Raw genomic sequence first — 14,271 nt, 5'->3', positions numbered from 1 at the left:
ATAATTGTTCAAATGTCATTTGTTTGTTTTTAGCTTTCTTCCTGTATGAGAAGCTTTTCAAAATATGAAACATTAGTGCAGCGGTTTATGTTAAAATAAACCTTTGGGTTAAGTTGTCGCAAGCAGGTTTTTCTTGTGTTTCTTGTGAATTTGGTCTTAAATTTTAATTTCAAGTGGCATTAAAAAGTCTTAAAAAGTCTTGAATTTAACTTGCCTTTCGCTGTAGGAACCCTGAGGCAAAGCCATTCCCAAACCCTGCCTGTTGATCCAATGAATCTACACTTTTCAGCATCTGTTCACTACTGTTATAATGTTGAGACAGTTGAGCCTAAGGAGGATGTGCATAATGACAGCAAGGGTGCCAAAAAAAGGGAAACTTTTACTTTTAATAAAAGCTAGCTCTGAGCACATTGTGAATTACCAATCAAATCTAATACTGTTTTCAAAACTGAATCCGAGGTTCATTATAGCTGTTTTGAATTAAGAAGGATCAATCACCTTTTAAAAGAAAAATGTTTAATCTTCATTCAATTTAAGTTTTTTCCCTGACTATAATGCTTAAAATGCAGTCACTTTTTAAAGTTTTCTATATTTTTCAGTTTGTTACTGTTGGTTTTCCAACCAGAGGGAAGCAAACAACCCTTCTAATAAGAACGTTTCATTTTTTTTTTCTCCTTGGAAAATATTTGCAGAGGTAAAGGCATTCCTCTGGCTCTGAGCTACCCTGTCACTCTGTCTGGACAACCAAAACACGTCCAGCATTATCTGGACTTGCCCTGCAGCTTGCCTGAAATTCCCCTTGCTTCTGGCGAGGGCGGCAGAAGTAAATACGAATGCGTGTCCATCCCGAGCAACACAGGAAGGGAGGACGTCTCTGGTTCCAGACTGGCAGCAGGGAGGCGTTGCGACTCTTCACTTCCTACTTCCTCTTTTCCTGTCTGCGACCACTTCCTGCCCCGCCTCTTGCTGTCGTCAGGGACACGCGGGCTCCGGGAGTCACGGACTCAATCACAGGAAACATCAGCAGGCGTTAGTGTGCGCGCGTGCGTGCAAGAGAAACCCGAGGGCGATCCGTCTAGAGAACGCCAAGTAAAACTGAGGCTGTATCAGAAATCATTTGAAAATAAGCTTCAGGGTTGCGAGAGCTTTATTATTGTTGTTTTTCTCTGTGTGTTTGTTTTTCGAGTTCAAGGTCGGGCTCGCTCCAAAAAGACGAGAGGACATTTTATTTTCCTGTCAGACGAGATGCTTTTCTAAACCTCCTGGCTTTATAATGAAAATACTTAAAAAGTGGGAGTTTTCTTTTAGTTCATAAAAATCCAGTTAGTTCTGACCAAAGCTTACCATAGGCCTGTCGTTGCATTTCCCTCATCTTGCTAACAGTACTGAGAAAAACGTAATTCACTTTTAACTTAAAGTACATCTGAAAAATGTATAGGATAGTTTTGTAGAACAAGAATGCGTTCACTGTTCTGTTTTCCACAAGCACAAAAAAACCTGTAATACTTTGAAAACATCTCCTTTAAAGGAGAACTGTCAGATGAGGGTAAAGAGGATGGAGCGATGAAAAGGCAGGGAGGGTGAGTCCAGATGTGGGAGGCAGTGAAGTGTACGTGCGTTTTGTGACCAGGTTTTAGGCATCGCACTGTTTTCCCCCTCCTCGAAACAACATTTATTAGATAGAAGCCCGATAGCAGATGCGGGCCATTTGTTTTCCGAGACATTTTTCCTCTCTGCTGCGCGGCTCGGCATCCTTCATAGCAGGGGATCCTGCTGATCGCTGTAAAAACAAACAGCCGCAGACGCAGCACTGCTGTCCACAGATGGGCTTAGTGCTCCAAAAAACACACACTCCTCTCACGCTTGAATCAATGTGCCTGTACCTGACAAGAATGGACACGGGTGATCGATTTTTGTCGGGGGGGTTTTATGGCTTGCACTTTTCAAGTGTTGGATGTTTTTAGGAAGTAAATAAAGATGGATGAAAGCGTCCTTCAAAGCTGAGTAGACCAAAGAAAGCAGAGAGACTCTTTCAAATTGTCCTTTTTTACGCCTCATCAATTTGACGTTTTAATAGTGTTTTTTTTCCTCTATCATCCAAGCTTGCATCAAATTGAAAAAAAGTTACCTTCATTTTATTATTGTCGGAAAGCAACATATGTATGCAGTCGTATGGTGTGTTATTTCCTGTGCTGAACACAAAAAAAACAATCCTAAATAAAGCAGAGTGTTGATAGTCTGTAGGTTCTCAACACCGTCTCAGAGATTTTACATCCCCCATTTTATGTACATTATGTCTTACACTATTTAAAAGTTTAATTATTTTTCATTTTTTATCCTTTTAGAAATACAGTAGAAGGGGGGAAAAAATGTATTTCTTCGAAGGCTTTAAAACCAGTTATGATAAAAAGCTAAACACTCTCCTTATGCAAAACTTAAAGCTGCCTCTGAGAGGACTGGATATCAGCACATCTGCCTTAGCCGGCCATTTTTTTTCAATCGTAGTGCGCAGCTACAGCTCACACTGTACGATGAAACCGCAGGGTTTCGTCGTACATTCTACTGTGCAACCCAACACTCTGATGTGATTTATCTGCTCACACTGTATGTCTTTTTTTATTTATTCCTTTATTTAACCAGGAAAAGTCTCATTGAAATTAGCAATCTATTTTTCAAGGGAGTCCTGGCCAAGACAACGGCAAAAGATTACATTACAAATTACATTACAGTTTACAATTACATCTATCTATAATTAGAAATTCATAAAACAGTTACAAACCATAGATCTCATTTCCAAACCTTTGAGCAATCGTTTAAAATGTCCGATTGGAATCAAATCCTTCAACTTCCAGTTTTTCTGAAGATTGTTCTATGCTGTAAAAAGCTGAAAAGCTGTCTTTCCAGCTTCAGTGCGGACAGTAGGTACAGAGAGAAGCAAGGACTCTTGAGAACGCAGAGAATACAGTCCAACCGCTCTTGGTTGAATGTACTCACAGAGGTATGAGGGGAGCAGACGCAGAATACCCTTATAAATGATCATATACCAGTGAGTGAGTCTACGAGTCTCTAATGCTGGCCAGTCTTAAAACCACATCGGACTCGTCTATTTGGAAGGCAAACGAGTAGAAGAGAAATATAAAGCACACTAGAGGGAAACGCGCTGCGTTAGCAAGTTGTGCAATTTTGTGTGCTGAAAGCCGTAAAAAGAAAAGGCGACGTCGTATTTGGACAAAGACGTGGCTGAGCAAACGTGGCTACTACCGTCTGTCAATTCTATAGAAAGAACTCAATTTTAACTCGCACCCCCGCCATGCTTCTGTTTTCATCTGAGAGGAAGAAGATGAATCCTTGTTTGCAGATGCGCTCTTAGCGATTTGCCCAAACCACCTTACGACTGCCGACTGAATTTCAAACAAGTTTAATTGTCCCCCTGACCTTACGATTCCTGATCGGGAGGTGGTCATGAGAGACTCATCGCCCCTCGTTACCCCCTGATCGCACAATGCACGATCAGACCGAAAGTCGGCCCGATCAAAAAAAGTCTCTCACAACTGGAAAGTCGGCCTGAAAAGGGCAAAAAATCGTACAGTGTTTATGGACTTTCCCTAATCTTCACTCTGTAACAGTCCATGGGACATTGTGTGAAGGGCACTTGAGTGTTATGCTATGAAAGCAGATCTGTATTTAACTGTTGATGGACACACAAAGAAACAGTTTTTGGTGATCATGTTAATATTTGGCTCCATTGGCAGTGGAGCCCACTACATCTCCAGATTTGTTCCTTTCCAAACTGTGGCAAGCCCAGAGAGACCCTACGATGAAAAGGAGTAAGGACAGAGTCCTGGATGGTTGGAGTTATGACCTCCAGGAGACTCTTATGTCCAAACTGGGATCTCACTGCCCCTTTTGAAATATATTGTTTTTTCCTCATCATGCTCTCTGTTTTCAGCACCACATCTGCTCCTCACTTTAAATATATTTGTAAAATGGTTTAGCCAGTTTCCAGATGGTCTTCGCACCATAGGAAGCTGCAAGGCTGTAGGGCTGCAACTAACGATTATTTTACCAATCAATAATCTCTTGATTATTTTCTCGGTGAATCGATTAATAATCGGATAGCCAAAAGTTCCTTAAAGGAGACTTTTTACGAAATTAAACCAGGTGAAATGAAAACTTTTCCATTTTAGGACTCCTGGATAGAGCAGACTGACAGACGAAAACATTTTTTTTAATCCTAAAAGTAAAATGCTTATATATATTTTTTTCATAGTTGTGATATAGTTACTGCTCTTGGCGATTTTTTCAAAAATCGATTAATCCGATTAATTGTTTCAGTTCTAATTACATTTTTACAGTACTGCAACAAATAGCTTTTTGCAACCATTCAATATTTTCCTTGCATAATTATGGTGGGATATTTGACATGTATTCATTAGCTAATTTCCAGGCACTGACCTGCCTCTTTAAGGAAAAGCAAGTTTATTCTTAAACCTCTATTAAACAGAGGATCACAAGTTATGAGTTATATAAGAGATATGAGAACAAAAACACGTCATTGTATTAAAACACAATATATTATCACATAAAAGGATAAACAGCTTTGAATGATTAAATTTTAGTACATTACTTGTATAGTTGAGAGTAATGTTAATGCACATTCTGTACATTTTATTACAAGTTTTTATTAAAATTGATGCTTTATCCAAGGCAAAGTGGTTTAATATAAAGTTTTGTTCTGTTTTTTTTTTTTTTTTTTTTTTTTTTTTTATAAAGAGAGTCGAATTCTTAGTTCCCAAGTTTCAATTAAAGGAACGATTAAAGTGAGAACATTCACACCTTTAATTGGCACTGTTGGATTTCACACAAAGCAAAGCTAAACAACATCATGCAGCTGTAATGGATTTTCTCAGGGGACAATATTAAGCAAAGAAAAAGAAAATCTGCCTCTTTGGATTTCTCTTACCAATTTGTAGTTGTCTGCATCTTTTCACTACTCGACATTTTCTAAATCATCTGTATTTAGATATGTATGGAAGAAAAATAGTTTTAAAAATAATTTTATTATACTGAATTTATATTTTTTACACATTGAATTTTTGTTCGGTCAGAATTTACCTGCTGCTTCAGCTGTGTACATTGAAATCTTTGTTTAAAAAGGAAATAAACAAAATTGCAATTTCAATATTCCTTCATCTTTGAAAGAAAACTGACAACTGGCCCATTTATTATTACTTAGAGACAACATACACGACTGTGCTGGAAGGAAATCCTGGAGCAGACTAAATGATGAAGCAGGATGATTCTATCAGAGTTTTGAGATGCAGGGTCGATGTAATCCTCTTTGGCTTTTGGCCTGACATCGAATTTCTGATATCAGAATCGAATCTGGACATTCATACTTGCTGCTGTATAATTTTACCCTACAAACGAAACACACTAGAGCTGCAAATGAGGAACGCTAGACTAACAGTATATCAAAAGGACATGTTGTGTTTTCTTTTCTATGCTTAATGTTTCTCCCAACTATTTTGTGCAAGAAATGAGTAATGAAGAAGGTCTATGTTTGGGAACAAAAAAAACAGCAGCCTCTCCCTATTTATCTTCCAGAGTGTCTCTGCTCAGCACACAGGAGCCAGTCACTGGGTACTTTCTGTCTCCTGACCTTGTCCAGTTACGTAGATGTGCTGCGTCACTGGAACAACCAGTGGAGTTTATCTGTCTCTTATATCGTTTTTTGGTGTTGTTTTTTGAAGTATCACATGTTTACTCACATTTCCACTTCTATGCTGTTCAGTATAATCTAGCCATATATTCAGGGGGTGTTGGCTTGGCACTCCTTTGCCTTCTTTCTGTCTCTTCCCTGGTCATCCAAGGCAAACAGGCTGCCAGCAGGAGGCTGTGTGTGTTTTTGTGTAGCTGGACAGCAAGAGATAGAGCACTGAGTTCATGGGAATAATTTGGTTGGATCTTTGTGTGTGTTAAGTAACTAAACTCACATTGAAATCTGGTGGTGAGACACGAGTTTTCGGAAGAACAGCTGGCAACAGACTAATGAACTTGGAAACAGGGCTTTATCTTTGGAAATACATGGGGCCTATAAACAATACCATCCCCTCACATTGGACATGGTGCCAGGTTTTGTTGGTCGGAATGATACAAATATCATCTTTATTCCAAACACAGTCAAAGTCAAATACAAACCTCATTAGGTAGTTGCTCATTGACCACATCCGTTTTCTATTCCTTTCATCTAGGACATTTCATCTGGGCGAAATCTTTGCAGATTTTTTAGGGGCTGGTGTGGCAGAGTTAATAAATTATTAGAGTTGAGGACAGGGTAATTCCTGAAGCTCCATTTAAACCAAAACAAGCTTGGATGTTCGTTTGGTATCAATATCCATTTGGAAAGCCCACTTTCAACCACCTGATACCGACATTGATTTTTTTCATAGTTTAACACATTTTACATGGTCGTGACAAGGGCTAGACAATTAATTGTATTTTCAATGTTTATAACAATACATTATTACAGGAAAGACATTGGCTGTGTCCAATCATCCACCCTAACCACTATATAGGCCCCTTTATACATGGTTATAGCATTTTAGATAAGTGACCAAATTTCTAGTGAATGAAAAAGTGATGGACCCAAAATTTCCCACAATGCACCTTGAAAAGTAGTGATCATCCATGGTCACTAGACGAACAGATATATCGCGGAATGCTTTTCGAGGAGATCTCTTCTCTCAAAGCATCACGGGATTTGTTTTTACAGTGTCGCTACCCAACAGCGGCGACAAATAACAAAGATGGCACAATCAACATGCGGGGGAGGTGGGGTTACGTGACCAACGGGGAGCGAAAATTAGCGATCAGTTGTCCGAACGGTCAGTTAACTGAGTTCACTATAAAGTCCACTATATAGTCCCCGCTCTCTATATTGATTGAGGGATTTAGGGGTTTGAGGGGACATTCAGACACAGGGCACTGTATACGTTGTTAAGCCATTTTATAAAAATGGTGGACTCAGAATTTCCCACAATGCACCTTGAAAAGTGGTGGTAATAGGCCATATATGTATTTCCGGTTGGTACAGAGTGATCGAGCAGGCTAACCCAGCAGCAGATCTGTGCAGTTGTATTTATTGGTTTGTATTTGTGTTAAGGAAACAAAATATATATATGTTTTATATATAAAACATATATATATGTATATTTTTTGAAGATTTCAATACACGTGTTTAAATTTGTTTTGTACCATTTGTTTTAGAACCACTGTAGCAAAACTGAATGGAAGACATTTTTGAAGTGTGCAACTCACAGAACATAATTTGTGTACTTGTACTCAAGAATTTGAACAGTTGTAACTTTTTTGGAATTGTGACAGATAAAAAAAAACTACAATTAGAAAACACAAAAGTTGCAATGCTCAAATGGTTTTGCATCAATAGTTCTGGACCATTTGGAGCAAAACTTTTAATGCAAGAGGTTTTTGATGTGCAACTTGTTGAACAGAATTTTTGTACTTGTACTTTGAATTTAGACAGGTGTAAAAAAAAATTCTACTTGTTTTTTTCTTTTTTTTATTCTACAAACACAAAATTTACAATTTAACTTGCTCTATAACTTCAAATTAACACTTACAATGCACAAATAGTTTAGAAACTAAATAACCTTAACAAATAACCTTAACAAATAACAGTGTAGGGAGGCGGAGTTACGTGACCGATGGGGAGTGAAAAGTAGTGATCGTCTGTCCAAACGGTCAGTTAACTGAGTTCAATATATAGTCCACTGTATAGTCCCTGCTCTATATATATCGTTTGAGGGATTTAGGTGTTAGAGCGGACGTTCGGACATAGCCGCGGACTTTCTCACTCCAGTCCTTAAGGTGGTGGTAAAAGTGCCTAAAATACTTAAATACAAGTAAGTTTCTTGACCAACCTGTCTAATCGCACAAACAACAGTGCAGATTAATGTACAAATTATAATTATTTTAATTTTTTAAATTCTATATTCATTGGTTAATATTAAACATCTTTTCATAGCTGAACCTGCACTCTTGAGTTTAAATAACAGCGAAACCATCAACATTTTAGGTAATAAAAATAACTTACATTGTTTCTTCGCCTGGTAACTACTAACTTTAATTGTGCAGTAACTGAGTTACTAACTCAGCTTATTTTTTGGAGGAATAAACCAATGATAACAAGTTAAATTTTAGGTAACATTTCTGAAGCTGCTTTGCATTAAGTTTGTGTAGCTTGAGTCAGAGATGGGTGCCTACGAGCAGGGATTCTCTAAACGGCAATGAGCAAGAAGTGTCGCTGGGTATTTTACTCGTCTACTTTATGAATGAGGACGTGATTTATTCTTGCTTTAGTAGACTCAACATTCCAGAAACATTTTGTCCGCGTCGTCGATTCGGCGATCTTTAGTGCACAAACGGATATTTGTTGAATAAATTGCTCCCTGAATCCGAGTGATTCTTAGAAGAACAACTATTTACAATTCTGAACATAAAAGTGTCTAAACACTCATCCACGACTGGGATGGGGTCCACCTATAACATGTCTGGTTTCTGGATTTTAATGAGTATATGGTATGATACTCTTTACCCCGATATGCATCCTTAACGAACCAAAGTTTGAATGATGTTCATATACAGTATATATGAGGATGGGAGTTAAATGGAAACTAGCACAGTTGATGTTTTTTTCTAGAGGAATCACAATTAACATCACAAGATGATGCCTTGAAATCAGTTATTTCTCATACAGTTAAACACTTACCAGCTGGCATTCTCTCCGACCTTCTTTTAAACAAAGACAGTGTGATCTGTGTGTCCAAATAAGCAGAAATTTCCTCGTGCTGCATGTTGGCTGACTTCATTTGTGTAAATCAATGTTTGTTGCCAACAAACATTCAAGGCTATTTTCTAATGAGATCTTTTGAATGCACTAAAAATGAAGCATTACCTAGAAAAAACAGTTCCATATGCCCAGAGTTGGCCGTTTTTTGCTTCACTTTTCAGGGTGGTCGTCTTTTGTTTGGATATGTTCTATTAAGGAACTGATTATTTTTCACCTTTTTCTTCTCTCTGGTACTATTGAGTAGGGTTGAGTCCAGCTCTGCCCTTGTTAGATTTCTCTCATCTTGGCTCTTTCGGTGGGTTCGGGTGAGTTTTTTTAGTTCAAGGCTTTCACAACAGACTCTGCACACAGATTGACGCACTTGTGGTCAATCATGGCCTCACGGTTTGCTTTGCTCTCACGCCACTGACTCATGGCCCAGCGAATCACTGAAAATACCTTCTTTGCTGCTTTTTTTTCTCCTCTCGTCTGAGGGGGCTCGGGTCACCTTATGATTAAACAAAGTCTCTAGATTTCCACCTGTTTCAGTTTTTTCTCTTGGCTGCGGTTTAGCTCTACATGAAATGCCAGTAGACTTTGGCATTTTTTTGTTTTTTAGTTGCAAAGCTCTGACTGTCATAGTAGAAGTTTGATTGACTTGTGGTTCCTACGTTGTTGTTCTGGGTTGTATTTTCTTTCTGCACACATTGCATTGCAGACAAGACTGTTTTAAATGTTTGCCCGTGCAAGTGAAATTCCCTGTCAAGCCAATGAGTTCTGAAATGTAAGTAACAGTCTTAGGAGTCAGAGTCCCCCAAATTAATTGTCAGGTTCTCCCCAAACCTTTCTCCAAACATCCATTACCTTTAATATTGAGGTCACAACATGTTATTTTATTTTATTTTATTTTTTGATGGCTAAACTTGTTACCTACATTTGGATCATATGAAAAAAACATTTTCCCTTTATCTCATGCAATCAAAGCAACTTTTCTCTACTTAAACAAGAAGTCCAATAGAAGTTTTTACCGTTATTGTTTAGCTATCCTGTCATGCAAAAATTGACAAAAAACAATCATGGCTGATAAAAACCAATCGGATTAATCGTGATTAGTCGATTATTGAAATAATCATCAACTAATTTAGTAATTGATTAATCGTTAACAGTCTAGAGACTCTAAAGTAGGCCATTAGCTGACAGAGTGATCCTCCTAAAGCAGTAATTATACCAAAATTGTAAAAAAAAAAAAATATAAAAACATTTTGCAATTAAGATAAATGGAACGTTTTTGTCTGTCAAAATGCTCTATCCAGAACTCCTCCAGGGGAAAAGTTTTAGTTCCACCTGGTTTTATTTTGTAAAAAATCTTCTTTAAGGAACCCTTTGCTATCCGATTATTAATCGATATATAAAAAAAAATGATGGAAAGATTAATCGCTTTGCAAAATAATCATTAGTTGCAGCCCTACTAGCAACGACCATGATAGAGTAATCAATAAGAATAGAAAGTCAGATTTTTTGAATTATTTCCACCACACAGTATACTGCGGGATAGAGACAGAGAAATGGATTTAGTCTCTCAAACTCTGACGTCCAAACTAAGAACGGTTGGTAGAAGGGCTGACACATTTGTAAAGGTTAAAGGTCAGGTTTAAATAGAATCAGTGTTACAGTTTAAATTCAGAGCTTTTTTTCCCCCGGGTCCTTATTTTAAATAGATAAACACTAATTAATTATCAGTTATCAACCAATATGAGAGACTTATGTTGGGTATTTTTCAGCCATCGGTTTCTGGAACGGATCACTGCAGTGTGAGCCCTAGTAGCCCAATAGAACAGTACCCTTGCATTGTTACAACTGTCTGACTTGGACCCTATTGGCTTGTAGTGTGAATGACTGTCATTGTACCCAGCGCAGAATGAGAGGAAATGATGTAAGATAAAAAAACATTTAAGGCTTTATTCTAAAGATTGAATATTTTGAAAATGTGGTGTGGGAGGAGTGAAGAGCTGCACCAAAGTAGCAGCAGAAAACCCATTGGATGTTTTTTTTTTTTTTCTCCGTGCTTATGATTTCTTGATCAGTGCTATACTGGAGCAGTACTGCCCTTCTAACAATCAGTCTAAAATGCATAATGTTTTTTGATTTGGACTAAAGAAATACCTGTGTGAAAGCTTTAACTGCTTCCCGGACCGATCCGTGGAGCGGCCCAAGAGTGAGTGGGACCTGGGAGAATATTTCCAGCAAAAAATAGCTTTGGTAATAGGGCTGTAAGAAAGAATTGATCCTGTCAAATACAACAATATTTTATTGGGCAATATTTTTATATATTCAAAATACCAATATCATGATATCTATGATATCATGATAAGATGGTACTGGTATGGATTGAAATACATCCAAATGCATCTTAGATGTATAATATACGTATAGAAAAGAACAGCAATTTTTTTGTCTAACTTTTTTGTAACTCTTAAACCTCCAGCCGCTAGGTGGCAGCGCAGCGCCTAAGAGCCAGTTATTCAGCGGCAGCAGAGCAACAACGAGCTCTCGTGAGGTTTTCCAGAGCTATATTATCATAAAAATTGCAATATGTAGTCTTTGTTTAAGTATCATGACATATCCACATAAGTGATAACATAACAGATGTATATATCGTATCACCAAATTCCTGCCAATTTGTTTCTAAAAAGAAAAAGCTGCACAGCCTTAAGCTTTGTTTGAAGATTCCCCCATAAGGAATAGCTGTTAAAGATTTTAAAATAAAGTGAAAACTGTGAAATTAAAGACTTTTTGATATTTTTTATTTTTTAAACAACTAACGAACAATATATAATTAAATATTTTAAATCAACTAGACCGATGTTTGCTGTTTATTTGGTTCTTCACTTTGCATATTTACCGTTTTGCTCTTTAAGCTCCAGATTTTCAGCAGTTGTTCCACAAGGCTCAGCAGAAACAGGCTCAGTGTGCTCAGTGTAAACATAATAACCACATCCACATAAATATTGAAAAAATATTTTAAGGCATAATGATGACAAAACTTTTGTTTTGTATATTNCGGGCACCATAGACCTCCATTATTTGAATGTCAGCAGACAGCAAGAAGCCTCCCAGATCTCCAGATGCATTTGAGATATCAAAAAAGTACTCCAGAGTGTTGTTCAGCATGGGGGTGAGTAGAAAATGAAGGCTAATCATGTTTTGGGTGTACTATTCCTTTAAAGACTTTGATGGTATTTATTTTTTAAACAAGTAACGAACAATATATAATTAAATATTTTAAGTCAACTTGAGCGACGTTTGCTGTTTATCTGGTTCTTCACTTTGCATAGCTCCAGATTTTCAGCAGTTGTTCCACAAGGCTCTTCTCATCAATCCTGTGTGTCTTTTTGTCTACATTATTGGGGTCTCCTCAAACTAACTTTTGATAGATAAACGTTTAAAAATGAATGAGAGAGACCAATTAAAAACATTTGTATCAAAACAGGGATTGTTTAGGAGCCATAATGTTATGTTTTGTAACCCCACTAGCCCAAAAAAAGGGTAAAAAGTAAAATGATTGGAGAATGTGAAGTAATTTAGAATTATAAAATAGCAACTATATTGTTCAGTATTATTCCCATTAATTAAAGCCTTTGAAGGATGTGATCATTCATACATTAAGTTCTAAAACATCTAATCTTCTTTATTGTTCTTTTACAATAAAAGTTCATTCAATTCAGTTTATTTATATGGCGCCAATTCACAACACGTCATCTCAAGGCACTTTACAGTTCACCAGATAATACAACCAAATTAATTCAAAGTTTTCTACCTAAGGAAAACCAGTTGACTCATTGACTCAAAGGTAATCCCTCACACTAAGCATGCTTGTAGCGACAGTGGAGAGGAAAAACTCCCTTTTAACAGGAAGAAACCTCCGACAGAACCAGGCCCAGTGTGCTCAGTGTAAACATAATAACCACATCCACATAAATATTGAAAAAATATTTTAAGGCATAATGATGACAAAACTTTTGTTTTGTATATTTAATCATTTAAATGCAACTATAAAAAAATAGATTATTATTTGGAAAAGTGCTGATTATGTTTGATTATGTAATGCTTTAATTTGGTTTGCTGACAGCTATTATTAGTATTATAGTATTATATGCCCAGAAACAGGGACATATTTAAGAATCAGACAGAATAATTTAAAGAAAAGATGCAATCCTCTTGCTTTTATTAATGATACATTGCTGACTTTGATTGAAATTATTATTATTTTTTTTTTTACATTTGTATTTTCATGTACTTTCATGTTTCCTCCCAATTTCTATAGATACTGATGGCAAGTCAGGTTCACTTACTCTGTTCAAACAGAACCTTAACATTTCTGTGAAAAAAAAAACAAAAACAAAACAGGAACATTTCAGTTTTTAGAAAAAAAAGAAAAGGAAATGTGTGCTTTAGTTCTTTGCTGCTGATTAGCTGAGCTAACACAAAGGGACAGATGGTGTTGAAAAACAAGTCAAACCAAAGCTTTGAATCCATGCCTGTCCACAGTTTTTTACAGAATACGGACCGGACTACTCGCTGGAGATCAGTCCGAGTTGTAGACCAGACCGCAACGACAGCAAACACCTGGAGCGGGTCGTCAGTACCATCAAAGGTATGTGTGATATTTCTGTTTACTGGACGCCCAGGTGCATCTCTGTGTGCGCAGCGTAAAACAGGTGCGTGTCTGTTTTTGTGGAAGTGAACCCTCACTCACCTACAGCCCTTTTTTCTCTGCGTGGCTCTTTCAGTGTTTGGTTTCATGTGTCTTTTCTTGTTGCTGTCTGCCTCTCTGCTGGATGAAAGTATAGCTTCTTTAGTCTTTTGTCCCTGTGGCTCTTATCGTCCCTTTGTGCGTCTTTGTGTTCTGCATGGTAAGTATGATCTGGTTCTCTGGCCTGCGTCCTCTCTTTCACCTTCTGGATCACAACAAATGTTTTTTTTTTTTTTTTCTAAATTCGTCTGCATATGGTTTTAAGTTTGATCTAAAATCCTCCTCCTCAAGCATCTCGCGCGTGTGTGTGTGTGTGTGTGTGGTAGCTTGTGGTTAAGTGTAGAGTCAGCCTTTTGGTTTTGATCTTGACAGCCCGCAGGTCTCAGGAGAGGTGATGCAGAAGGGTGAAGCTACGGTGGAAAGAGCGGCAGGAAGATTTCTATAAAAAGTGTTCAGGAGAAAAAATGCAAAACTTAGTCTATTTTTTTTATTTAATTTCACTTTTTTTCTACCTTGGCAGAGAAAAAACTTATAAATTTCCATAAACCAAGAAAACCTTTTTTCGAGAAGCTCTTGCTGGCTTCTGAGTCAAAAAAAAATTGAAAAGCATGGTGGGAGCCTTCTAACCTGACTCCACCAGATGGATTTGCTCCGCATATCCATCTGG

General features: G+C 37.4%; 1 protein-coding gene across 1 annotated transcript in view; it reads left to right on the top strand.

The window, feature by feature from the left end:
• The window catches only part of hdac8 (histone deacetylase 8), a 55,651-nt gene that overhangs the window by 27,558 nt on the left and 13,822 nt on the right, over positions 1–14,271 (top strand). The window contains exon 10 of the mRNA XM_015385473.1: positions 13,400–13,505. Coding sequence (XP_015240959.1) covers positions 13,400–13,505 — 106 coding nt within the window. The remainder of the gene's footprint in view (positions 1–13,399; positions 13,506–14,271) is intronic.

The sequence above is a fragment of the Cyprinodon variegatus genome, unplaced genomic scaffold, assembly GCF_000732505.1.
Source record: "Cyprinodon variegatus isolate N-32 unplaced genomic scaffold, C_variegatus-1.0 Scaffold341, whole genome shotgun sequence".
NCBI classification, from domain to species: Eukaryota; Metazoa; Chordata; class Actinopteri; order Cyprinodontiformes; family Cyprinodontidae; genus Cyprinodon; species Cyprinodon variegatus.
The sequence above is the reverse complement of the archived record's forward strand: the minus strand, read 5'-3'. Positions and strand labels throughout refer to the sequence as shown.